The sequence below is a fragment of the Emys orbicularis genome, chromosome 2 (assembly GCF_028017835.1).
Source record: "Emys orbicularis isolate rEmyOrb1 chromosome 2, rEmyOrb1.hap1, whole genome shotgun sequence".
Classification (NCBI taxonomy): domain Eukaryota; kingdom Metazoa; phylum Chordata; order Testudines; family Emydidae; genus Emys; species Emys orbicularis.
The window spans coordinates 262,103,692-262,131,168 of NC_088684.1; the positions used below are offsets into that span (position 1 = coordinate 262,103,692).

General features: G+C 41.9%; 2 protein-coding genes across 2 annotated transcripts; both read left to right on the forward strand.

Annotated features, from left to right (window-relative positions):
* Positions 1–3,433: 3,433 nt before the first annotated feature.
* COMMD3 (COMM domain containing 3) lies at positions 3,434–7,882 on the forward strand. The gene is made up of 8 exons (XM_065397749.1): positions 3,434–3,607; positions 5,265–5,376; positions 5,476–5,539; positions 5,625–5,659; positions 6,000–6,060; positions 6,148–6,204; positions 6,300–6,359; positions 7,435–7,882. The coding sequence occupies exons 1-8, from the start codon at positions 3,469–3,471 to the stop codon at positions 7,492–7,494; spliced, it is 588 nt and encodes a 195-aa protein (XP_065253821.1). The 5' UTR covers positions 3,434–3,468; the 3' UTR covers positions 7,495–7,882.
* Positions 7,883–15,741: 7,859 nt separating this feature from the next.
* Positions 15,742–19,479, forward strand: BMI1 (BMI1 proto-oncogene, polycomb ring finger). The gene is made up of 9 exons (XM_065397748.1): positions 15,742–15,853; positions 16,222–16,318; positions 17,057–17,112; positions 17,212–17,262; positions 17,542–17,650; positions 17,737–17,782; positions 18,373–18,471; positions 18,984–19,064; positions 19,150–19,479. The coding sequence occupies exons 1-9, from the start codon at positions 15,742–15,744 to the stop codon at positions 19,477–19,479; spliced, it is 981 nt and encodes a 326-aa protein (XP_065253820.1).
* The last annotated feature ends 7,998 nt before the right edge of the window (positions 19,480–27,477 follow it).

Sequence of the window (27,477 nt, forward strand, 5' to 3'; positions counted from 1 at the left end):
AGTATGGTATGTATACAATACATTATATTTTAAGTGCCTGATCCTGCAGTCACTGGGTGCTACCCCCACCCCTAATTAGGAAGGTGACTGGGCCCTAAGTACACAAACTCTGTTTATACAATAGCTTGACAAGACAGCCCATAGTACAAGAAAAATGGGAACTAAATGTTGTTGTTCTTACCCATTTACATTATACGCTGTGCCAATGTGAACAGTCATATACAGACTCTTAGCCCATTTATTTTTCTTTTTTAAATTAAGAAACATAAAAATGTATGTTAGAGTAACATTAAAGAATTTACTTAAGTAAGTCTACACAATGAGACTGTCTTCTTGAAAGGAAAACTACAGTAATTCTAAACCTATAAAACCTAATCCTGCAATTCTTACTCAGGAAAAACCCTCATTGGCTTTAACTGCAGGATCAGGCCCTTTAGATATCTATCTATCCAGCTATCACTAGACAGAGAGATAGATACCGATATGAAAATTGTAAATGTTTTTAAAGATAATATGCTATTGTTTAATCACCTTGATAACTATAAATGGTGCTCGTAACTCCCAATGAAAACTGTCTTTTCAGTGCTGCTTCCCAATCTGTCCAATCTGCTGAAAGCCCTGTCATCAACCTGCAAACAAAAAGTGATAGCAACATACTTCAGAAGATGAGCAAAATGGAAGTCTCAATTTATGTAATAATTGTGTTGATTTTAATTATAATATTTAATATTAAATATATATATTCTTTACCTGTTATTCTTACAAATAACAGGTAGGATGAGTAAAGCTGAAAGAAATTAGAGAAAAGTATTTTTCTTTCTATTTTTTTTTACTTTATGCATTTGGCAGCACAATGTGTATAGACAGACAGTTTCACTCTTTCCCCTGTCATTTGTGTAGGTCTTTAACATAGCAACAGGGGAGAGAGAAATCTTTTTAAAAATAGGAAAACGTGATTTTAAAATCACAAAAATAGACAGGGACACTCAGGAGCAGGTGTATACTTTTAAATCATATTTTAAAATTACCTAGATTTTAAATTGATGGTGTCCCTTTAAGAAAAATTCTCCTTGACTTTAGTGGGAGTTTTGCTTGATTAAGGAGTGCTAGATTATACATGGAATGGCTAAGAACATTCACATATGCAGGACAAGTATCATGTCTACAAATGTTTTAAATTGTTTTATTTTTTATTTAAGGATTGTCATTTTATTTTTATGCAACAGAATTCATATATTATCATGATAAGGCCTTTTACATGAGGATGTCAAATGAGAGTCAATCACATGATTTGGTCCTTAGCTGACTCACAAATACATGCCATCAAAGGGCCTTATTACTTATTATAGCCTGTTAATCTTAAAACACAGCATTTAAATAACAAGTAAACAAAATATAAAGTGCTTATATAACATATTATGTCAACACCTTGTATCTCAGGAACATATTGCTTACATGGTCATCAATCAAAATAATACTATTTCTCAGGTGGCATCTATCTACACCAGTGTTTTCTATATGTGAGAATGCATATTATAGTGTTGCTATAGTGATAATATAGTTGTAGTTAAAGAAGCATTTTGATTCTAAGCCCCTATTTCGGTTGCTTATAACTTAGCAAAACTTACCATTTTGGTTGACATTTCTCCTGGCAGTTCATTAACCCAAATATGACTTACTGGGAAAGCTTGGTAAAGTTCCATCCAGCAAGTTTCAGATAAAAGTTTGTCATGTTTATGAAATTTTTAGGCTACACTTTTTTCAAACTCATATTACTCTAAACCAATTTAATTTGAAAAGTTATGCTTTAGTAAATTTGAAAAAATATTAAGAAATAAAAGTATTAATGAGTTAAAATAGTTGTGCAGCAATACCTCATTTTCCTTATTGTTTCAAGGGCCAAATCCTTCACACAATGAAGTCATTGGAAGATTTGCCACTGACTTCAGATAGGAGCAGGGCTGAGCCCACAGTGCAATAATCCAGATAAACACGAACTATGTGCATATATCTGAATATGCTCATTGAAATACAATCACTTGTGTTTATTTTAATAATTACACATTCAAGCAAACAGTGTATTTGTGTCAATGTGTGATCATTTGGATCTAACTCAAGTAAATGCACAAAAATTCTGTTTTGTATTTTTTTTAAAGACATACAAATGTACAGTAATAGAATGTTACAGATGAGATTTTAAACACACAAATTACTCACAAAATTCATGGATAGTGTTTCCACAGCAACATTACATAGTTCCTATATTTAAAGCATAACTATATTGCCATATATATTAATAGAAAATTCTACATATATGAAAAAGAGCTGAGTTATATTTGCAGTGGGAATCATAGCATTAAGGCTTAAATCCACAAAGGTATTTAGTCTCCTAACCTCCACTGATTTAAATAGAAAACCTTGGGGATCTAGGTCTAAAGTTCTCTGAGTTTTGTGTATGTAAACTCTCAACCATAACATTATACTGATATCAGTTTTTTTCATTTTATAGGTATACATATTACAAAATGTCTGTATGTACAAGAGAAACATTAAGGCCGCAATCCTACAAATACTCATGGGACTAATAGTATGTAAAGTTAAGTATGTGAATAAGTGCTTGCAAGATCAGGGCCTGTTACTGTATTGCATAATGGAAGAACAAATACTAAATCAGACAGATTCAGATTTCCACAGCACTTGAGAAAGTATCAGGTCAAAATATAAAATATACATCTACCATTCCAGCTTTTAAAAAATATTATATAATAATACATAAACAATAATTATTGTTGTAGACAATTCTAATGACCTCTCTCCATAGTGTCCATCTATCTACAGTATACCAGTAGAGTTATTCAGCAATTTATTTGTGCAATTCCTAGAGGAAAGAGAGGCATACAAAGGTCTGGAAGCTGCACATTGATGTAAATAACATGTAATACATTTCACAAATGATAATGTAAACCATAGTAAGATATATAGCAGAAAAGAGGAGAAAAAATGCATTCCCTGGGGCTGGAAAGTTATTGAAAGTTCAGAGCCAGGGTAAAGCCAGTTTACAGTGTGCGCGTGGAATTTCCTTGGCTGTTCCCTACAAATAAATCAGTGGTGGTATTTACACTGCAAAAAAAAACGGGGGGGGGGTTAACACCAAAAGTGTGTAAAATTCATGGATGTCCATTAGATTTTTATTATTTTTAGTTAGAAAATGGCTTTGCTACTACCCTGGCAAAGGAGACATAGAGGACATTGAAAAGCAGGAGGGGGGGGTTAAATACAAAAGCACTTATGTGTGGTGTCTAGCTCGGCAGAAAGGGTGCCTAGCTTCCAACAGCAGCAGCAGCTCCTCTCGCTTTCTAGGGCTGGGCTGTAACAAGCAGCCGCCGCCACTCTAGCTCCTCCGGAGCTGTGAGATCAGCTGAGCCTTGGTGTCACGTGGGCTGTGTGTCGAAGGTCACAGCGCTCACAATGGAGCTGTCGGAGTATGTGCAGAGCGGCTTGCAGATCCTAGCCGATTCTGGCTGCTTTTCTCCTAGCGCCTACAGGGTTCTGCTCCAGACGGCTTTCCAGAGCCTGCTCAACGCCCAGGCGGACCAGGTAGCTTTAGGTAAGCGCTGCTTCTCGAGTAAGAGCCAGGAGAGGAAAGGAACCTGCAGTGTCTTTCTGGGCGCTGGAGAGAAACAGGGAAATTGATCTATTTTTTATCTTCTGCTACATTATTGTGACTTGTGTTTGCAGCTAATTGTAGCTAGAGCCAGACCCCTAGATCCCTGTGCTGTAACGCATACTATGCCACCTGCACCAAGCAAGACAAACACCAATGTAATCGCTTCCCCACGTAGTGTTCTTCCCCCATGTTTGTTATTTCACTGCAGAAATAACTGTGCATTTCTCGCTTGTGGCCTAAAAGAGATTGCAAGCTCCAGTTAAATGAAAGGAGCTTGGATGTTTTGGACAGTTGGGTAACTATCACTTCTTGTCCTGGCTGGTTATTCGAAACAGCTCTGTAGGGAGGTTAAGCTACGTATATTTGCCAACGGGAGAGGTTAAAATGAAGATGGCATGGGTCAAATGTGTATGTGGCAGTGGGTCCAGTTTGGTTTTGGCAGCTGCAGTCCCAGTCTTTAGTTGATGTCCCTTATCAGTATTTTTAATTCCCAGCTCCATTTATTTTCAGTGCAGTTTAGGTAATAAAAATCTGTTGCCTGGTCAGTAATTGCACATGCAAAGTAATCGTGTGTTGACATTTGACATGCAGCTTCGCACAGCAGTAGGATGGAACAACAGGATTTGTTTTAATTATTCGGCTAGTGACTGCAATATAGTCCAAAATGTTTATTGGGAAATGCAAATCACTTTGGGGGGTGATTGTAGCTAAAACTGTAATTGTTGAACAAAATTCGAATTTACTTGGGGGAGGGGTTAATCAGTCTTTTGGTGAAATTTAATCTGCAGACAGTTCCGAAGTAAATTGTTATTCGGAGGAGTATTTACACTAAACGCGAGTGCTTGAGTGTTTAATTGTGTGATGTATATAGCAATTAAAACGAAGGCATCCGCCTATTTGTGTCCGTGCGTCCTCCTGGGTCACGAACAAAAGTTGTGTTTGTTTTGTTTTGTTTTCCCTGTGGGATGTTTCTTCCTATGGCAATCCCAACAAATCCGTGCAATTAGTTTATCATTGACATTATTCTTAATTGGATCATTGAATTTAATTCCATAAATGAATTGAATAAAATGGGGGTGGGGGATGGATGGAAGGGGCGATTAGGAGAAAAAGAGCTAATATACTCAGAAAATTTGTGAAACCTTTGTATTTATGTTCTTTTAAATTTTATGAGCCGGATTCTGATCTCGGTTATACCGGTGTAAATCCGGAGTAATTTATACTGGTATAATCGAGGTCAGATTCTAATTCCATGTCTCTGGTGATAAGGCTCTGATAAATGCTTGCGGGTGGGTGATGGGAAGTTAAGGGTTTCCCTATGATACGTAAGCTTTTTAATGGATTGAGGGAAGATGCATGTACCAAGTTATTACTGAAACTAACGTATTAGCAATGATTTTCACAATATGAAAATACCTGTCTTTTGTGCTGGTTTAATAACTTGCCTACATATTTAGTTTCCTGCCACCCTCTAAATTATGAAACATTTTACTTTGTAACTTCTTAGAACAGTTCATTTTAAAAAGAAAGAGACGCCCTTTTAAGTTGTTTTCAGGCTTCAGGAACAAGTATATCATCAGTAATTCATTTATTTTAGATCACCCAGTCTTGAAACATATTGACCCAACAGTATTAAAACATTGTCATGCAGCAGCTGCAACTTGTATACTGGAGGCTGGAAAACACAAAGCCGACAAATCTACTATAAGGTATTTTGAAGCCACCCTATTCTTCTAGTGGCTGTTACTTTAAATTATACTGCTAATTTCTATTCAAAGACTAATACACTTCTGTTTTTCTCTCTCTAGCACATATCTAGAAGACTGTAAATTTGATAGAGAGAGAATAGAACAATTTTGCACCGAATATCAGGTTTTAAGCCAATTTTAAACTATATTTCCCTTTTATAATTATTCATTCAGTAGAAGTTGGCAAATACATGTTTTCCTTTTTTCAGAAAAACAAAGATACGTTGGAAATCATATTGGGAAGGTAGGTTATTCTGTCAACAGAAATCATTTTTCAGTTATAGATATTATTTAAACAAGCAAACAAAAAACCCAAATATATTATGGGGGGATTATAATGAGCTATTTAAATGATTAAAGTAACAAAAATCGTTCAATTGTATTTAATACTTTTGAACACAATTTTAAACAAAATATGAACTTTCCTTTCCCCATTTAACACTCTCTTCTTTAAATAAAGTTGTGAACTTTTGAACAATCATTTGAGAAAATCGTAAAAACTTGTTAGCATTTGTTTACCAAAAGCCTTGAAGAACTGACCTTTACTTCTAGGATAGGATACACATAACCATTGTATCTTTCAGTATAGGCAGGTGTCCTCTGCACGTAACCGATGTTTCTTGGCGCCTGGAATATCAAATCAAGGTAATCTTACCACATTAGGAAACTTTGATTTGATTTCCTTCTCTGTGGTAATGTCTGATTTTTGTGTGTGTTTCGTTATCACTTTAGACCAACCAACTTCATAAAACGTATCGACCTGCCTATTTGGTGACCTTAAATGTGGAGGTACTGTATATCACTTTTCCCAGTATAAGTAGATAAAAGGCAACTCCAGGCTCAGGACACGTTTTAATTAAACAGGTGTTATTCTTTTCCTTCAGAACAGCGACTCAAGATCACACCCTGACGTTAGTTTTAGTTGCACTATGGAACAGTTGCAGGTATTTTCTTATATCATCACTGTTTCTGTATTTGACTCCAGCGCTGTGAATTTTGATTGGGTGTCAATCAACTGCAAAGTTTGTAAACAGTTCAAAAAATATATGGGGTTGGGAAGAATGCCTTTTGTAAAAACATATTAAATGAAATATTTTATTGTATCTGTACTTCTGATGTGAAGCTGCCAGCTACACGAAGTTAGTTACCTGGGAATTACTCTTTTGTTGGTATGGCTTTAGAAACGGATGGAAAACATTTCTTAATGTAATGCTAATCTGAAAAGAAATCCATCAATTTTGTACAACTTTAATCTCCTGTGATACAGAGAAAATATAAAGGAGAAAATGGTATGGTATTTGGATAACCACTGCATGATTGATTAAAGTGTATAAACTGAAGAGTTTTAATCGGTGCTAATTGCACCTAAAGAGGAAGTAATGAATTGAAATATACATTGATCTCTGCTTAGCAATTAAGCATGTAATTAAGTAGTTGGAGGGCTGTTATACTGAAAAATATTAGGGAAAAACTGTGAAAGGCTGGGGGGGGGGGGGTAGGGGTATGCAAAGATATTCCTATTACAAATTTTAAACTCAAGTGAAATGTTTCCCAAAAACTTTGTTTTACCTGCAAAGATATATTTTGGTTAGGTTTAGGTTTTGCTGAGTTAATTAAATTTGACATGCTTTGACTGCAGGATTGTGTTGGCATAAAAGTTGTCATTAAATATTTTCAAAATATTTGAAATTTGCCTATGGCTATTGTGATAAGTATCTTTTAATGTTAACTGTGAATACACTGTTGATACAATCTTCATTTTAAAATGCACTTTATTATTTTAGTAACGGATCCATGTGAAAGGCTATTTTTTGCAAATATATGTGGAACACTTGAAGCATTGAAGTGTAGTAAAAGTTATTGCTTTAATGGACATTTACATTTGTATCAAATATAAAAGTCCTCTGAGGCAAGTGCTGCTATTCCCATTTTGAGTATCTAAAAATAATGTATATTTGTCTCTATTAATAGCCAGTTTGTTGCAAAATATGTTCTAAAATGAAGTACTCCGTCTTTTAGGATTTAGTTGGAAAACTAAAAGATGCAGCAAAAAGCCTAGAAAGAGCATCTCAGATGTGATCGAAGGAAATTGACAATCCACCGGGTTCAAGAGGAAGAAAAGTGCACTGACTCCTAACAGTTTCTTCGTAGGGAACATGATGAATCAATTTTCTTCTTTTTAAAATATCATGTAGTCACAAACTCTTAGACCTTATTACTTATGTATCAGCTCTTGAATCTGAAATTCTGTATTCTAGTAAGTGTAACTACTCTTTCTGTGCAGTCCAATTTATGTTCTTTGTTAAAGTCCTGTTTTCTTATCACAACTATTCTTACATTAGATGGCTAGATAATTGATTTGTCTTTAAAATATTCACTTTATTTTACTTTGTGCTTTCTTCTGAAATATTATTTTTCTGACATTTTTCCACACGTTATAATAAAATGGATTAATTTCTTCTCTCAATTTTTGTGGATGAAAAGTTCCCAAGGGGAGGAAACAGCAGCTCCCTTTATAATGACATTTCCTTGGAGGAACAGTATTATCGTTCAAAAGGCAAAAACTAGTTCAGTGCGATACTGTTAAGGTTCTATCGATATAATTTGTTAGATTGTAATGCCGTTGTCCGTCCATTGCTGTATCCTTCACTCTAAGTGATGTTGCACCTGGTGTGAGATTAAAATTCACTCAAACTTTACAGTTGGAGGCAAAACTGCCAGTCGTTGATCTTGCCCCGGATTTACTCATTAAAAACTCAGAGCAAGCACCACTCCACAGAGGCAGGCAAGGGGTCAAGGTCTGCTCTCGTTGAGAAGTCCATCCTCTGTTATTTCAGTGCGGATGTAGAGTTGGAACTGAAATGGGACCTGCGTTGTCTCCACAACCTCTTCACACACACACCTTCCGCCCTACTAGCTGGAAGCTTGTCCCTCCAGAAATTATACCCTGTGTATGAAATCAGTGTTGATACATAACTCTTCTCCCACTGATCCTCTTCCTCGCAGCCGCTGTCTTTAATCAACCGGCGGGGGGAACTCAATTGCTGAAGAGAATAAACACCGGTTTAAATGCAAAAGCGGGGTTGGCTCCTGCAGTCCTGACTCGGGCAAAACGCGGAGGCGCTCAGGTGAGGACTGCCGCTGTTGGGTACAGCGCTGCCACTCCTTCATTAAAGCTCCGGAGCCAGGCAGGGGGTTTTATTGCTCTTCAGCGATCCTAGGACGTCAAAGGAGGGGAAGTTAAGATGGGACTGACCTTGCCCACTCCCCTCCCCCGTCGGTCAATACTCCCTGGTATGATACCTTCCCTCAGGGACCCACATTCTCTATCGCAGCCCCTCTGGCGAGCAAGCCCCCGGAACGGGCGGAGAGCGGAGCTTTAGCCTTGGCAGCTTTACGCTGTGGTGCTGTGTCCAACACGAGGGAGCCTCCCGTCCACACAGGGGCTGTGTCCCGCGGGGGAACAGGAGATGGGCACAGCCCCAGCAAGCAGCGCCGTGCCTGGGGGAGCGATAGGAGGGGCCGAGTCAGTCAGGGTGGGAGAGGAAGAAGGAATATGCCCGGGGGGTAGGAGGGAGCCAGGCGTGCGCGCAGGATGCATTGGGGACAGGGTACATGTGGCGGGAGTGGGGGTGGCAGGAGGTGGCAGGGCGTGTGGAGGATGCAGTGAGGAGCAGGATGGGTATGCTGGGGGTGGAGGATGCAGAGGGAACAAGGGTATGGATGAAAACGGAGACCGACGCGTATGTATAGAAGAGAGTGAGGAAGGGGTAAGAGTCTGGGGGAAAGGCGGGCCCGGGAAGGTGGTGTGTGTGGGGCGGGGTGGAATGTGTGTCTGGAAGGGGGCAGAGGGTATGTGCAGAGGCGGGGGATCTGTGCTGAGTGTAGAGGGGAAGGAAGGTGAAATAGAGGAGCGGAGGCTGATGGTGGCAGGACGCAGGCGGTGTGTGAATAGCAGTGTGGAAAGGCAGCCGTGGGACTGTTTGCAGATGGAAGAGGGACAGGAGCAGGATGTGCAGAGTGGGGGCAGGAGGCAGGGAATTGTGTGTGTGCATCGAGGGGGGCAAGTGTTATGTGTCGAGGGATGGGGGGGGATGCGTGTGCTCAGTGGGGGAACTCCCGGGCAGTCGCACAGAGTGCGGGCAAGGACTGGAGGAGATGCGTGGAGTGGAGGGGGAAGAATGGGCACCGTGTGTGTGGAGCAGTGAGGAGAGCCCGCGTGGTGAGCGCGGCGGTGGGATAGAAGGGGATGTGGGCAGAGCGTGGGGAAGAGGCAGCTCTGGGTGTGTACAGCCCTTAGCTGTGCAGAGATGGGGCAGGAAAGGTGGGCAGAGGAGGAGGCAGCTGGCGTGTGTAGATGTGGGGCGAGGAGGAGGACGGAGGCGGTGTGTGTCGAGAGGAGGCATGGACCGTGTGTGCAGAGCGGGGAGTGTGTGTGAATGGAAGGAGGGGTAGCAGGGCTCGCAGTGTCTGTAGCCAGCGGGGGAGAAGAAGAGGGATCGAAGGGGTGTGGAGGGAGAGGAGGAAAAGGCAAAGTGTGTAGTGCGGAGGGAAGCGGAGAAGTGGGGAATGTGAGTAGAGGGGGGGCCGGGGCAGCGTGTGTGCAGCGGGGAAAAGGAGGAATAGGCAGGGTCTGTGTCTGTGCAGGGTAGGGGGAGGAGGAGGAACAGGCAGAGTGTGTGTGGAGTGGAAGGGGGAGGGGGTGGCGTGCGAGGAGGGGGAGGTGGCGGCTGAGTTGTGGGATTGGGTCATGGGGAGGCTGACGGGCTCCGACTACACCGACACTAATTCCCAGGCCACCCTTAAGGAATGAGGAGCCCCACGTGATGCTGGCGGGGCGGGCGAACTCTGAGCCATTTTGGGGACGGTGTCAGTTTCCACTGTGTGCCTTCAGCGTTGCATTTTTTCCCTCCGCCGCCCTCCCTTCCCTGTTTCCCCACCAACAACTATGAAATAATAATAATAAAAAGGAGACCAAGAGGCAGAGCAGGGGGCCGAGGGGGAGACAATGGGCTGGTGGAGACAGAACCCATCCGGATTAGAAAGATTTTAAACTCCCAGCTCCTCAGCCACCCAAAAACCAGACTCAGAGGGAGAGAGACAGAGGGAGTGAGAAGGGTCGGTGGAGGAGAGGAGAAAACCCGGTTGTTTTGTAACTAACATGAGCTGAGAGCAGCAGCAGCAGCAGCAATAAGCTTATTGCAATTGACAGCGTCTGCAGTTCATTTCAAGATGGCCGCTTGGCTCACATTCATTTTCTGCTGAACGACTTTTAACTTTCATTGTCTTTTTTGGCCGCTCCGATCATCACCCACCGGCTCCTTTTTCTGGGTATGTATAAAGCGAGGTGTCTCCTTGCCAAGGACGGGGGGCGGAGGGGGCTTGGCGGCGGGTTTAGGCCGGTTTGGGGGCTGCAAAGGGGAGCCTAGGTGTCCCCCAAGCTCTCCGTATGCGAAAAGCGCTGACAGGCTGCTCCAACCACACACACACACACACACAGACTCACACAGCAGCAGCAGCAGCCTGTGCACTCACTTTCGTTACGCACCCACATTTGCAAATTTTAGTTCCTTTCTTTCCCCAGCTGCCCCCTAAAATGTTTCTGTGCACATGGCCCCCTAGGAGAATATTTATATTTCCAGTCCCTGTTTCCAGCCCGGCCTCAGCGCCCTTTGTTTAAAGGCAGATTTTGATTAAACGGGGACGGTTCATGAAATCTGGAGCTGCCTAGGTCAAGAGATTTCAGTCCTCTCCGAAAGAAATATGCTTGGGGGGGTTTAAAGTGTGAAATACTGCACCCATTTTATAGAGATAGGGCCACTGGGGGGTAGTGATCCTGCTGGGGGGGTTGTTAGACCGGGGGGGATCGCAAAGAAAATGTTATTAACTTAAGTTGGACAAACACTTCTGTGAAATTTGATGGCTTGTAAGATGGCGGTTCCCAGTTGTTTCCAATGCCTCCGTTTGCATTTGTGCTTAAAATGCTAAAGTTTCTGGGCTTGTACCTGTTGAGGGGGGACAGGGGAGACCAAAGTTGAAAAATAACTTTTTGTGAAGAAATCACTTTGACTGTGATCCTTGAAAATTGGGTGTGCAGATTTACCATAGCGAAGATGGTGTGACTGCAGGACATAATGGGTTTTTTTGAATGACTTTTTTTTCTTTAACTGGTATTTTCCTTCTAAGCCCGGGAAGGGTAAATTAACATGAACTTCTTGGTAAAGTCTTTAAGGTGCCGTGGATTTACTCCTCGTGCTGTTTATGGGTGGCACTAGAAAGTTGATTGTATATGTTTATGTAATTTTGTGTGGCCTTGACAATACACAACTTGGCGCTTTCCTAGCCATTTATTGTTAATATTTGGAAGTAAACAAGAAAAGAGAAGCAGAAAAAATCAATTTATATAAAAGGAAAATCGTCATTTTCCAGAATCTAAAAACTAAGCGTCGTACCCCGCTCTCCATAAAGTTTAGGAAAATGTAGACATATATACCCAACGCCAAGTATAGCATTCAATAGTTTTCTGCATAGTTTATAGTAGCCAGTGTTTCTTTATTTTACAGGACTCTTAAAGATTAGAGAGATTCTGGAAATGTAATCCACTAAAAATGCTTAGAGGCGCTATTTACAATACATCCCGTAAACTAAGACAGACTTTTGTGGCAATTTACCAGAGATACAAACTATTGATCTATACCAGATCATGGCGATACCTACAAATTCACATGTTAGTTTATTTAGGTAGACTGATTGGGTACTTCAAGTAGTTAAATTTATGAGCCTGATTTTAAAGGCTGGGGGATTTTTACCCTCTGCTGCCATTCTTCAGTTCTTTCTTTTACTACAATATGCTGTGCAAAGACGTTCTTTGGGAAAATACTATCCTTACAGCTCCTTTAAAACATATGTGGACATTCTTTAGTGAAGGGACAATAATAGTATTCATAGTAAAAGTGGCTCTTATTCCTAAAGATAATAAGGCTTTAGATGACAGGCTTGTTATTACTGAACAGCCAGTTCTTCGAGTGGATATAGGTGCAAAGTACGCAAAACCGTCTGAATGAAGTTACCTATATTTTAGGTATACTTTGTTACACACCTGGAAAACCGAATTAGATAGTTTATTGCACTCAGATTTTTTTCATAGTCTAGCTGATTATAACCACAAGAACGTGCTTCTGTTTTTCTTCATTTTGACATAACCCATGTAAGGCCTCTAAACAGTCAGTTGGCTGTCACTGTTTACCGCTAGCAAGTTTTACCATCATGTACTGTTACATTTAGTTGAGGTTTTTTTGGTTGTGTGTGTAACTATATATATATATTCATGTTAAGGGACAGTTTGTGTTGGCTGTGGTGAGTCTATGGATTCTTAACGTTAATACCAGTAGAAAAACCTGAAAGGATTTTCCTCTAACCAAAATATGATGGTCAGGTTTTGCTGTAGTAAAATATATAGTGTGTGTGTATAATGGACACACACATCTAGAGAAGTGTGTGTGTACCAGGTGACTTGTAGTGAGTATTTGGGTGTTTGATTCAGTTTGCTGCATGACATCACAGATTTCAAAGACAGCTCATAGTATGCGATTAGCAGAAAAAGAGTTAACTTTAGGCTATAAATAATATGCGGTAGGGGATGCTGCGACTAAACAAGGATCACGGTTGAATTAAATTCTCCATTTAGGAAGAGGCTACGCTTGCGTGAAATAAAACATGTGTTAATATCTTTTGAAGGGCTGCCCTGGTATATCAGGGCTTGGGAAGAATTCTAAACCAACCGTCCTATGTGACCTCTGCCACGGTTTATTTTGCAATATAGATGTGTATGATTTACACGGTGTTGGGTTTAACAAATAAAACACAGAACAGTGAAAGCAGCAGCCTATTCATATTTGAGTAATGTACCCCAGGTCAATGGCATTGCAGTAATATACTTCAGAGACTGAAGTAAAGCCGCCTTGCATTTATCCTCTCGTACAAAAACATGCTGTCGATATCAATAAAAAAGAGTGGCAGGTTGGAGACTGTTGAGGCGATCTTTGGAATCAGAATACAGTGACATTTGTGTCTTGACTCCCTGCGCGGTGCCACACTCAGCCTTGGGGATATCACCTCACCATAGCCCTTTGCTCATGGCTCGCAATCATTTCATATTGGAGAGTTTGTCTACTGTACGTAGCTCGTTCAGAGAGTCACATGTAGCAGCAAGTGAAGTTTTCTTGCTCAGGTCGCTCGTGGGCGCTGTGGACACTTTCTCAGAAATGTTGTATCCCTCACCTGGCCAGTTTGACTGACATTCACAGCGTTTCGGAACCTGGTTGGTATCGTTGGGTTTCACTGCTTGGTATCGAAGCTTGCGAGGATCTGGGGAGAATCTCAAGCACTAACAGTGAGTTTCATAAACTCAGACATTTCAGTCGAGGGTAGCTTCTAGACTTTGTCCCAGGAAGGGTGAGATCAGGAAACTTGGTCCGTGGAGTGGGAGCACTGGAATGGGGAGGTGACTGGCATGCATTTGAGCAGCATTGTTATGTCACACTGTTCAGGTTCTAGTTGAAAGCAAATAATTTACTGTACAATTGGCGCAGCTGGCGATTTTTTTTTCCTCCTTGGAGTTTATTCTTTTCCCTCTTATTCTTTCCTATATATGATTTTTGTTAGTGTTGTTGCAGCCGATGGGGGTTTGTAGGCTGCGGGTTGGGAAAATGACATTTGTTTTTCACTCCTGTCGCTGCACAGCGTTGACAAGGTGTTGATTTAGCTTTAGGAATGGTCGGGTCACGTGGTTCTTTGCATATTGTCACTCCCGCACTGTTTAAAGTAGCTTTTATTGCTCAAAAGGTGATTTGTTCAAACAGTCTAAGATTTGCACACCGGCTTCCTCCCAAACGGACACCTCACCCCCTTATTGCAAATCTCTTTTCACCTTAGCAAAACTTTGCACCGTTCCTGTCCGAGCCGCGGGAGAATTTCATTTTAGATCCCAAAAAGCGTTAAAACGAGACCCAGTTAAATAAACATCTCGGTAATGCGATCGCAGGGAGCTGGGGCGAAGTCTACAGCTGGCGAGCTAGGGGGATCTGCCTGGGAATGCGGTTCGGCTGGGCTGGGCTGGGAGAGGGAGGGAGCAGAGAGGAAGAGGAACGGTCTCAGACAAGCTCCTTGCACCGAGTCGACGTGGATAGAGGCCCCTGAGAGGATCCGAAATGGCCGAGACTCGGGAGGAGCCTCTTGCATTTGCCTCCACTAGTCTAAGACCCCAACACCGGCTCGGCGCAGCTCTCTGGCCGCCCGAGACCCCTCCCACCACCAGCTCCGCTTTCAGCCCCCACCCCCACCCCCATCCTTCCCTTCCAAATCCGGCTCCGCTCCCTTTGCACCCTGCGGGATCGTGCGGCCGCTCTGCTGAGCCCGGCTCCACCAGCCCCCTCCGCGCCGGACACCACCTCCCGCAGCTGCACCCTAGCCCCAGCCTAGGTTCCTTCAGGCCCAGGCTCTGCCCGGCGCCGCTTCGCAGACACCCGCAGCCTGGCCGGGCCGCGCCCCCTCCCCGGCCCGGCTTCCCCCGGCCCGCATCCTCTCCCCGGCTCCCCCCCGCCTGGCTCTCGTGTGTTCCCAGCGGTGGCAGGATGCCAAGTGTAAGTGTAAGTTGCTATAGCAACCCCCTCGGATAGCTGAGCAGTCCCGAGCCTGCACCGAGCGCGGCGCGAGGGGGGAGCGGCCGCCGCCCGGACCCCAGCCCCGGCCGGGTGGGCAGCGGGCAGCCCACGGGGCCGGCCGGAGCAGCTCCGAGGTGCGTGTCCCCCATCCCCACCCCTGGCTCTCCGGAAATGCCAGGGCGGGCGCAGCGGGAGACGCCGGTTCCCCTTTGTGTGGCTCCCCTGCAGCCCCGTGCCCGGCCCGCCCCACGGAGAGGGGACCCGGCTCCCTCCGCACCCCGGGCTGCGGGCTCCAGCCGCGCCGAGGGGATCTGGGCCAGCGAGTAACCGCAGAACCCGCGGGGGAGCGGGTAGGTGCTGTGCAGCAGGCTCGCCCTCCCGGAGCTGGCAGAGGGCTTGGACCCCGGCCCCCAACGCGGGGCTGCAGGCACCTCTGGCCGGGACATTTCCCTGGGCTGTGTCACCCGGGCATCGCGCCCTCCCGCAATTCCCTGTCTGGCCACTTCTCCCCCTCCGGTCTCCTTCCATATTTCCCTGCCTTTTGGGGATGCAACTTCAGCGTGGGTGGGGAAACGCGGGATCTCTGTCCCTGGGACACTGAGCTCGTCCCCTAGTCAATGGTCCTCTGTGTGTGTCTTTCAGAGCCGCCTTTTCTTAAGCAAAAATGCACCGAACAACCAGAATCAAAATAACCGAGCTAAACCCCCATCTCATGTGTGTGCTCTGTGGCGGGTACTTCATTGATGCAACAACCATCATAGAGTGTCTACACTCCTGTAAGTACAGTAAGGCTCTTCGCATTGTCCCTGTGCTGCTTCGCACCTTTCCCGTGCAACCGGAAAAACGGAGCTATTAGCTAGAACATCCAATATGCAGATTTGTGCGAAAGATGATTTGTTCACATTTCATTTGACAAAAGCCTTAGTCTTTGTTAACGTAGTGTGTATATCTATATATCTATATACACACCGAGCGTCTCAGTTTCACGTTAATTGCAGCTAATTAGAGAACTTGTTTAGCTTAAGCAGCGCATTTCTGACAGTGGACCATTTATTAGCTTGCATAGTGTAAAAATCGCACCTCTGTCCATATTTGAGTATTACCTAATAATATTACTAAAAGCCTTACGTGTTTTTACTTATAGTCTGTAAGACGTGTATCGTACGTTACTTGGAGACAAGCAAGTATTGTCCTATATGTGATGTCCAAGTTCACAAAACCAGACCGCTTTTGAATATAAGGTAGGAGAAAAGTGTAATTTTACTTTATAAAAGGGGTATAGCTGTGAATATTTTGATGTTATCTCTTCATCTACAATTTAAATCTGAGAGGAGTTGTCAATTTACATGCTAACGTTTGCCTATGTGCTTCTCTTTGGAGTCTTGTCACGGATTGAAATCGAAGACTTGACTGGATGCGAGACAGAAAGTTTTTGTATTTTTTGTAATACACTAGCCGCTTGAACAATGTCCTTTTCCCTCTCCTTATTTATCACAATCCCATTTTTTGCATCTCCATGTTCCATTTCACACAGACATCCTGCAGTGCAACCTCTTAACTGTTCTTCAGAAACATCAAAAATATTTATGAAACTTAAAAGGAAAAGTTAAACTTTAAAAAAAAGTCCTCATCCTTCAGCAGGATCCTTCATTGCTCCTTTGTGATGTTTATCTGCTCATTTTGGTTGGTGGTTATAGGTTTTTAAAAGGCCTTCATTCAGACTGAGTGAACACTGTACGAGATAGATTGCTAGTGGACAGAAAATATTTTCAGTCAGATAAATTGCAAAAGAGTTAAAATGTATTTTAATAACGTCAATTTGTTTGTAAAGTCTTGTGGGTTAATTTTAATATAGCTGAGCATTTTATTTTTGTAGATGATCCCTCATTGCTACGGGATTGATTGTAAATGAAGAGCTGCAACTTATTCAAGTGCTGCTGCATTTGCTTATTTGTGTTTTGGGGTTGTTGTTTTTTTAGGTCAGATAAAACTCTCCAAGATATTGTGTACAAACTAGTACCAGGCCTTTTCAAAAGTAAGTAGTTAAATCAAATAACAATACATAACTACTATGCTGCTTTTTTACCTCTAGTACAGAGTAAACTAAATGAAATATATATGCTTTCCCATCCAGATGAAATGAAAAGGAGAAGAGATTTTTATGCAGCTCATCCATCAGCTGATGGTAAAACTTTCTAGTTTATTAAACCTTTGGTAAAAATAACACAGACTGGACCTTATACTTTAGCTAAAACATCTTCATATTTTCTCTTTAATTTACAAATTATTTAACCATAAATACATTTAAGACACCCTAGATTCAGGTTTCTGATTAAAGATATAATAATGGCTACTTAAATACTAATACATTATCTTAGTATTGAGGTTTTCCCTGTTACTGAGAATTGCCATTCTGTCTGATTTTAATTTAAAAATATAAACTATTGTGGAAATTTCTGTGCAGCTGCCAATGGCTCTAATGAAGACAGGGGAGAAGTTGCAGACGAAGACAAAAGAATTATAACAGATGACGAGATAATAAGCTTATCCATTGAATTCTTTGACCAGAATAGGCAAGTTCTGTGGGCAATATTTTATGTTTATCAATATTAACAGCTCTATCTATTATTTGTTGTAATTGTTTCATTGTTTTCTCCAGATTGGAACGGAAAGGAAATAAAGAGAGAGAGAAATCAAAGGATGAGGTAAATAATCTATCTTTACTCGAGACAAAAGCTTAGACAGAAAAACAAAAATTACTTTTTGGACAGTTTGGTGGGTGAGCTAAATAAATAATTACATCTATCTGCCAGAAGAAACAACCCCCATAAAAAGATATTAAACAGAGGTTTGCAACCTCTTACTGTTATAGATAGAAAGAAATTACTTTGGTAGACAAAATAGAAGCTGAGTTAATACTTTTAAAATGGAAACTGAAGTAGTTTACTTTTATTTTTTAAATGTCCTTTATTAGAAGAAAGACCATTTGAATTTTAAAAATATAATCACTTTTTAAAAATATTATTAGTAGAGATGTTTCATCTGTTTCGGCCCCCTTACATATACAATTACTTATATAGTATTTGATTTTGCTCTGCAATTTTTTTTAGTATTTAGTGCCTATTTCCAATTTTATTCATAAGGAATTCTCAATAGCAATCTTAAAACTGTAGTTGGTCGTTTTATAAAGTTTGTATGCTTTTATTCAATTATACTGTGTCATCCTAAATTAAACAGTTAAAATGTGCTGTTTGTTCTCAGTACATGGACTGACTTTTTCCAAATATACTGTTAGGTGAATGACAAAAGATATTTACGCTGCCCAGCAGCAATGACAGTGATGCATCTAAGAAAGTTTCTCCGAAGTAAAATGGACATACCTAATACTTTTCAGGTACCTGGATATTTTTTTGTTTTGTTTTGTTTTGTTTAACAGTCCTTTTATTCTAAACCTTCCAGAGCTGGTTAGCTGTATTGTTGTTTATTTATTTTATTTTAAAGTGGGTTTCTAATTAGTTGTTTAACTCAGAACCAGAAAATAATAAGAACTAACCATATTTAAAATGTATAATGTAATATTTTGTAAGAAATAAGAAAATACTTTAAAATCCCACAGAAGCATTTGTGTTTGTGCTGTAATTTTTTCAAATGTATTTCTGCCCTCTAAATACTGAGGAATTTATTTTGCATAGACTTTTAAAAAAATTAAATACTCTTTTCATATATGCCAGATAAATAGTACGTATCAAAAGTTCTCCTTTGCCAGGCAGTTTTGGAGTAAAAGGTTTTGAAGTGCCATTGATAATATTGCTTTCAGATCACTTTTCCCTGGAAGAAAAATATATTATGCTTTAAGTTATTCTATTCTGATACTTATTAATTGAAGGGTTAATGTCTTAAAAATAGATCGATGTGATGTATGAAGAGGAACCTTTGAAGGACTACTATACACTAATGGATATTGCCTATATTTACACTTGGAGAAGGGTAAATACCTGCCGTTCCTCTTCTCACGCTGTAATCTTTACTGGTGCAGAGAGTGTGCTTATAGTGCCTTCTCTTTGTTTTGCAGAATGGACCTCTTCCTCTGAAGTATCGAGTTCGACCGACTTGCAAAAGAATGAAGATCAGCCACCAGAGAGAAGGCTTAAATAATAGCGGAGAATTAGAAAGTGACTCTGGGAGTGACAAGGCAAGCAGCCCAGCAGGAGGCATCCCCTCTACTTCATCTTGTTTGCCCAGCCCCAGCACTCCAGTGCAGTCTCCCCATCCTCAATTTCCTCATATCTCTAGTACTATGAATGGAACCAGCAGCAGCCCCACCAGTAACCACCAATCCTCCTTTACCAACAGAGCGCGGAAAACATCAATAAATGGCTCTTCAGCAACTTCGTCGGGCTGACACCTCAATGAGACTGCCGAAAACCCTGATTTATATAGATCTCTTCATGCCATTACAGCTTTATAGATGCTAATACACGTGACTATCGTCCAAATCGCTTTCTTTTGTAGTGACACCGAACTTGGCTATGAAAGATGGACTAGGTGACTGTTTATATGGACGTTAATTACAACGAAAGATTGTTCTGTAAAGAATTATTTTCAAAGGACTGGGAAGCAAACAGAAGTATACCATGATGTGTTAGGAAAGAGGTGGAGTGATTTCTGTCCCCATCATTTAGACGTGGGAAGCTCCGGAAGTGGATATAAACCTTGGGATGTAGTTTGTTAATCCAGACTAACTCCTACATTACATTCTCTTCAATTGTTATTGTTATTATGCTGTTTTGTGAACCTGTAGAAAGCAACTGCTTTTTCATCTTGAAATGCAACAAAACGGAAAGAATATGCATAGAATAATGCATATATGTAGCCATGTCACTGTGAATAACTATTTCTTGCGTATTAGCCATTTTGATTCTTATGTTGCATCCTTACTTTTCTGTTGCTGCGCAGAACCGATCAAAATGAAAGTAAACTTCAGTTTTACAATTTGTATGCCTAAAAGCGGGTATTACCGTTTTATTTACTGACTTTGTTTAAATGATTCGCTTTTGTAAGAATCAGATGGCATTATGCTTGTTGTACAATGCCATATTGGTATATGACATAACAGGAAACAGTATTGTATGATATATTTATAAATACTATAAAGAAAATATTGTGTTTCATGCACTCATGATATGGTTGTTAAATTTCCAAACTGGTTCGACCCTTGCAGATGCCACCTGTTTGAATTTTGCTGATATTGCAGAGAAGACTTTGTATGTGTGTGAAAGCTTCAGTCTTTGAGAGCTATCACAAATCTCTGTTAACGTGAAAGCAATTGGCAATCTTAATAGGATTTTATGGGCTTTATCTTGTTTCAAGTGATATATTTTTACTTTTACCCAACTATACTAATAGTTTAAATGGTGCAGTGAAGAAAAATTAAGGAACATGGAAGTGATTTACCTGTTTGGTTAGTTTTATTATTTGGTGTGATGGAATTGTGTTTTTTAAAAGCACATGGAATCATTATAGAAGCCATAAAATATGTGGTATAAATTTTAAGGAACCAGCAGGTTGCTGGATGAAGGCATTTTATCTAAATTTGTTTTAATATATATGTATATGGTACAGTACTAACTTCATTAACATTTAACAGGTACTTTAATATTTCCAATAAACTGTGGAGAACGCCTCCTCTTTAATGTTCTGCCAATAGGAGCATTTTATCAGAGGCTTCCAAAGGTCTTATTTTTGAACTAGAAGGAACACTTTTAACTTAAAATATGAATAGCCCCGAACACTTTTCAGTTTGTGCTTTGCTTTGGTCGAACTTCATGTGTGTTCATCACCCACCATTTATACATTTGTGAGGGTGTTTATTCTATATGGATATTGTTTCATGTTTGTACGGGAAAATTGTAGTTAAACATTTCATTGTCTCCAGTCTGCAACAGAAGCACAATTCTATTGCTTTGTCTTGCTTATAGTCATTAAATCATTACTTTTGCATATAAATTGCTGTTACTTGTCCTGCTTGTTTTTATAGATCAGGTGACTGCAAATCCACCACAGGGATTATTGATGTATAATGTCTTGTTAAACGAGATTTGATATTTTTTCCTGTAGTAAACATGTACAGTTCCATTTCAGCAGTTAAAACGTTCAGTTTTATATACAGGAATATCTTTCATTTATAATTGATCAAACAAATAAAAGGGATACTTCATTCAATAAATAGCAAATAAGCTTTGTTAATCATGTGATATGAAAGGACAAATAGAGTGTTGTTACTGAAATACTCTGTGTGTGTGTGTGTGTGACAGGTTTCGGTAAATAGAACAGGTCACCATAGAATGAAAACAACACAATTGTCTGAAGAGTGCTGATTTATTTCAGATGCATGCATAGTAAACAAGCAGAGTTCTTTATTTCACCTGAATAGTTCTTGGGACTAAGTAGTTAATTCTCAAATGTTGACAAAGGAGATTTATTTTTCTTCATATCCGTCCTACCCACACTTTAGGAATGGTGGGGCTAGGGGGAGTAGAGACTGTGTCTCTCCATCTCTAGATTACCTTTTTAAAAACTTCAATGGAACAAAACATTTTTTAAAACTAAAGATAGTTCAATAGCACGGAGAATTGTCTTGGCCTGGTTCCCTATCCTATATAAAATATGAATTAATTCACAACAAAGGCCGGCATTGAGCCCAAAACACTGGATTGCACATAAATCAAACTAAGCTTCTTTATTTTGGAGCCAGTTCAATAATGATAAATGTTGCAATAAAAACGGAGTTAATATTGGTATACACAACCTTTCCGTCAAGAATAAGTGCAATGAAATGTGAGGTGCATAGTTCCCTTCAGAACTTATAAAATTTATATGGTACACTGGACTTCACTTCATCCAGTCCTTCTAAAAATGATACGCCCCTCTAACGATCTAACGGAGATGTAGTACGTCTGTTCTACACTAGAAAATGTTTTGCTACGTGCTGTTTTGTTACTGTAATGCACATATATTGCTACATTTATTTGGGAAAAAATACAAGATAGCATCTTGATGCTTACATCAAAGCAGTTCAATCATTCTCCTGGTTTCACGAGATTGTCTTAGCAAGTAAAATGCACTGTTGTCAGGGGAAGAATGGGTAAGTCTTTAAATGGTTCTTTATAGCCCGTGAAGATGAAATGGACATTTAATGTGATAATACAAGAAATTCCTCATACTCGGATTCATCTTAAAGATTATTTTTATCGGGAAAATAAGCCAAAGTGTGCGATGTCCAACTGCATTTGCTGTAAAAACATGTTCATCAATCAAATCTATCCTATACGTGGATAAAGTTTAAGGCAGGTTTATTTTGTATGCATAGGAACACTACGTTTTTCATTGCTCGTTGCTCCAAAATTCCGTTCCGGTTCAGCTGACAATTGCTCCACGCATAACTTGTGTCCACCCAGAATGGTGCATGCGAATTTAATGGCCCACTCGATCCACTCTTTTGAAAAGTATTTAAGAACTTTTTCCCCACAGGCAGAATTGTGTCCCCTGAGTTACGAAGTAATGCTTAAAACAACCCATTTCATTGTCTTTCAATAGGCCAGTATCAGCGTGTAGCTTATTGCAGTTCCAAGGTGAACTCCAAGGAGCCTTTGGCGTCACGTTATTAGACAGGAGAGCAAGAAGCTTCTTTCATTCACATGCCAAGGTGCCTGAGAAAAAAGGCATCTTTTTAGATAACTTGGTTCAAAGAAGCTTTTCTTCAGTTCTTTGGAAATGAATGGGGGCATTGAGACTCTGATGTTTCAAATTCAAAGGCAGAGAAAATTTAAGCGTAAGATAAACATGTATGTAAAGTGCAGGTAAATTTCTTTCTTTCATTCTCCAACACTGTCAAGCATGTCACTCCATTCCCCACCCTCACTTCTGCCAAAGAATCGACCTGTTTCGTTAGGAATTTCCAGTGAGAAGCCACAACGACTCTTTGCAAGGCTCTCGCGGATTAATACTGAAGGGGGAAGCGTGAACACTCTAGTTTTTTTACAGCTCTATGACTTGCAAGCGATCCTTCATATTGACCCTGGCCCTGAATCTATTGTACGTATCCTCTCCTAATATATAGCTGGTTATTACCTTTCAAAACATCACAAGTGAGCTCTTGCAGTTCCGACCTTTACCACCAAACAGATTCACAAAGATCGGGTGCTTCTAGATGCACATGTACAGTACAACGGGCTCCCGTTTTCTAGCTAGACAGAGAAAAGCAAAGGCCACCTACACTGTGAGTTACCTGGGCAGGACTCTGATAGTTTTCCTCCGTGCAAGCACCTTCTGCCTTCCTAATTTTGATATTGTCAAAATACTCTGAGACAATGTTTACGTAGATAAGCGTTTCCTGTTTCCGCTGTTAATTTTTAATGTCCTTGCTTCTACTCTGGGTACTTGAAACGGATTTCCTTTATTTTAGTACTGTATAGGCAGTTTCTTTTTCTTCGCCTTTTCTTAATAGGTCCTATACAAGGAATGCCTTTGCAATTATTTATAGGCGTATCTAAGGGGCTGAAGACATTAAGTGTTCCGATCTTAAAATCGTTACCATGTCAGGAAACCCCAACGGGACAGCTGTTTTAGTGCCGTATGAATTCAAATTCTGATATCGTAGTTTTCCAGATTTGCTTCTTGCATTCCCTTTTCTGCAACCAAACAGAAGAGTCACAGAAAGACAAAAGATCAAACCCTAACACCTTCCAGAGTCTCGGGTGTCATCTCAGTGCTTACTGGATTTGAATACCTATATTTATTAATGCACCGATTAATTGTATGCATTTAAAAATGTCAAACGCGTGGCTAAAAAAAAGGACCCACGAATACATTTGGGGCTCGTTTCTCGAAGAGAAGAAAGAAAACTTGCATTCTGTGCTATCGCTTTGAAGCTGGGCTGCAGCATGCAAATGTCTTGAAACCATGAAGAGAGCCACGGAGGCGATTTTGGTGCTTAAGCCTGGATACCGAATTAGGGATACGACGTTCTCCTTTCAGTTCCTGTGTGCCTCGCTACAGATGTTAATAGGAGCCATGCAGCAGGCGCCTTTTTTAGTTCTCTCTCTCTCTCTCTCTCTCTATCTCATCAGCACATCGCACTGAAACTGATGCCCGTACCTCCATGTGGTGACTGGCACATATTTTCCTTCTCGAATTTGGAGGAAGCGAAACTAGCGGTGTTAAGCGCCGAAAATGAATTGTTTTGCGCTTTTTGGAGGGTGCAGGGAGTGAAATGCAGCCCTGCCGTTACCTGGGGGTATTATTTTCCCGCATTAACGCGCGGTTATGTGAAAATAACCACATTGGCTTCTTCATTTGGAGCAGTGAGCGTCAAAGAAAATATGTGGCATCTGCAAATTCCCCCCACCCACTCCGTCCGCTGCGGGTTTGCTCAATGCCTCCACTGAAGCGTACAAGGCTCCTCGCTGCGGCGGCTCATACCCGGGGAAGAGGCCATCTTGCGCCTGCGCAGCTCCGCTCTCTGGGTGAACTTCCCACTTCTCTACCGCCAAATTCAAATGGGAATTTTCAGGCCGCGCACAAGGCAGAGAGCGACGGAGCAATCGGGAAGCGGAGACGCTGCGGGGAGCCCTGACGTTTCTTCTGATCAGCCGCCAGGCCACAGAAAGACACATGCTCCTTGCACAGCCATCGCAAGCCGGAGAGCTAACGGGGAAACGAAAGCAAGAGAAAAGCACCCACCCTTTTTACAAGTAGTTTGAAAATCATCATTGCCAGTTTGCCAGTTGCGATCATGAGCGGTCGCCACGTAGCAACCACTGCCCGCTGTAACCCTTTGCCCAACGAGCAGCCACAGCCAAATTCATCCCTTAACAAAGAATCAACCATTGCCAGTTGCCATCTTTCTCCCCGGTAACTGTACCCAAAGCAAGCACCCATTGCAGTAGCGATCCTGGGCAAATTAACAGCCATTGCCAAAGCAGCGATATTTGCCATACAAGCAATAATTCCCAGCGGCCACCGTTAGCAAATAAACAATGTTGGCCAGCTATAACCATGTCCAGAACGAGAGCCATTCCCAGCTGCAGGTCCCTGCTCATTCTGCGAAAGAAGCATTCTTTCCAACCAAGGCTATGCAGATCAACTAACCCCATATTTCTCTGGGCATTGCTGGAGAAGGGAAAGAAGAAAAAGCTGCTCCTCTTCTGTTCTCCTGTGGTGACACTGTGTGGAGGACACGAATCCCTCAGGCACGGATCGCCGTCCACACACACACATAACTCCAAGCCGGGACACTAGTGCAATGCAACCAAGTCACAGACAGAGAAGCCGTGACCCACTGACACGCAGGTCCCAGAGTCTGTGAATCACGGAGTCCCCACTCACACTCACACGTGTTTCCTTACGATGCTACTGGGAGCCCTAAAGAGGATCCTGTTTTGAGGGAAAGTGAACTCCTGATCACAAGGTGAATGGGTGGGGCGGGGGGTGGCAATGATCATTGGCTGGTTTAGAGCAACCCCCGCAGCTCCAGCAGTCTCAGTTCTCCATGGGACTTGCTTCGAACGCGAAATATTTGGCTTACAGGGAGGTCCCTCCAAATTCTGCCTGCATCCAGCGGCAAAAATAGGAAACAAAGCTCCAGCAGACCAAAGGTAAGGCAGGGGCCATTTGAAGAAATCCAGGCCTCCCCCCAATAAACGAAGGTGACTGTAGATGCCATTTGGTGCTTGTATTTTAATGGCACGTTGCTGAATATCGCACCTCAGATACAGAGACAAAGGGCTGTATTTTTGATCGCTGTAAAAAAAAATGCAAATTCTTTTCCCCCCTGACCACCTTGATGCTATTTACATTTTCCACTGCAGTGTGGCTTCCCCGTAGCGACTATTTCGCACAAAGAAGCTCAATGAAATCTCCTTGATGATACAGAAGCATTTAAAATCGCACAGCTAATAATAATACAAGAAAATAAAAACTACCCCCTAAAAAGTTTCCTCTGGTGCTATTTCCCAGCGACAGTGGTGAAATTACAGAGTGACTCAAATCCCAGATTAGTTGGAAATGCTCTTTCTGTCTTGTTCTGACCTTTTGCTGAGAATAACGATCATTGACATTTTCCTCAGCACTGACATTTTTAACTCTTCAATTCTGAATCGGTGAAAATGATCGCCAGGAACCTTCTCTACCCATGCACTTTTTGATCGACTAGAAAAGAGAATACACAATCTCTGAAGCTGCTGCTGCAGTGGAGGCCTCAGAGACTGACAGAACGTAGGACTTGCTTTCAGGTGGAGATGTTCGAATGATCAGAGAAAAATGTCATCAGGGCGCCTGTTGAAACCTATCCAATACAATCTCTGCCTCTCGTGTAGCCTCAGCAAGCAAACATAAAGCAACTCCCTCGGCTCAGATGTGTTTCTTCTTAAAATAAAATAATTCTCTTGGTAACATTATTTCTGCTGCTCTTGGACTGTGCATGCGAGTGGGTGAGGAGGACGTCTGCTTTCTAGCAAGGGGTGGTTTTTGGTGCTAGTGAGGCCGCAGCTCGTGCTGGAATTAAGTCATTAGGGGTTTTGATTGCACATAGGTGGCAGTTTGGGAAATTCCCAGGTGACCCAGTTTGTGGCTGAGCCTTGGGGCCTCAATCGCCGGGCGCGGAAATACAGAGTTGCATTTTCGCAGTGGGTCACCCTGGGGGGGGGGGGGAAGAGGTTGTTGTAAGGACACGGAAATGCGATGACAAACGAGTATGAAGAGGGCTGCATATAACCTAATCACATACGTACGGAGAAGGGTGTCTATAACCTGATCCTAACAGGATTAAGTATGCCATCCCCTACGGACACTGGAAGGGGAATAGATAACCTCCCACTCTGTGCTCTGAAAGGTGTGTACAAGTCACCCTCTACAAATGGAGAGGCGTGTATGCAACCCACCTTCCGTGCTCAGAGAGGGGTGTATAATACCTCACCCTCCTGACATGGGTAGGGAGGGATATATATAACTTCACTCTTTATCCTCGGAGTGGGGTGTATATAACTTTGCCCTCTGTGCCCTGAGGGGCGGATAGATAACCTCACATTGTAAGCACTGAAGTCGTATCTCCTTTGCGTTGACTGTGACCACAGCTCCCATGCAGGAAGGTATACAATCCACTTATGCAGTGAGGGGATCTGCCATCTTGTCTGTCTTTAAGTGGATTGGCTTTTCCTTTCTTGGAAGTGTGTGCACCCAGTAACACGGGGCCAGTCGTAGGAGTACCTTCCTCCCCTCCCTTGGCAGCTGCCTCGCGGGGTTCCCAGGCGTAGTCCCCTTCTCCGTGCTCTCTAGGTGACTCCAGTGAGCCCAACAAGCGGTGGCCTCTCTATTCCCGGCGCTTTCCTTGCCACCTCCCTGC

Bases quoted from the DNA above. Each gene is read 5' to 3' on its own strand.
- COMMD3 (XM_065397749.1), top strand. From the start codon at position 3,469: ATGGAGCTGTCGGAGTATGTGCAGAGCGGCTTGCAGATCCTAGCCGAT. The intron at 3,608-5,264 runs GTAAGCGCTGCT...CATTTATTTTAG, and splicing joins GGCGGACCAGGTAGCTTTAG to ATCACCCAGTCTTGAAACAT. The intron at 5,660-5,999 runs GTAGGTTATTCT...TGTATCTTTCAG, and splicing joins TTGGAAATCATATTGGGAAG to TATAGGCAGGTGTCCTCTGC.
- BMI1 (XM_065397748.1), top strand. From the start codon at position 15,742: ATGCACCGAACAACCAGAATCAAAATAACCGAGCTAAACCCCCATCTC. The intron at 16,319-17,056 runs GTAGGAGAAAAG...TTGTTTTTTTAG, and splicing joins AGACCGCTTTTGAATATAAG to GTCAGATAAAACTCTCCAAG. The intron at 17,783-18,372 runs GTAAATAATCTA...ATATACTGTTAG, and splicing joins GAGAGAAATCAAAGGATGAG to GTGAATGACAAAAGATATTT.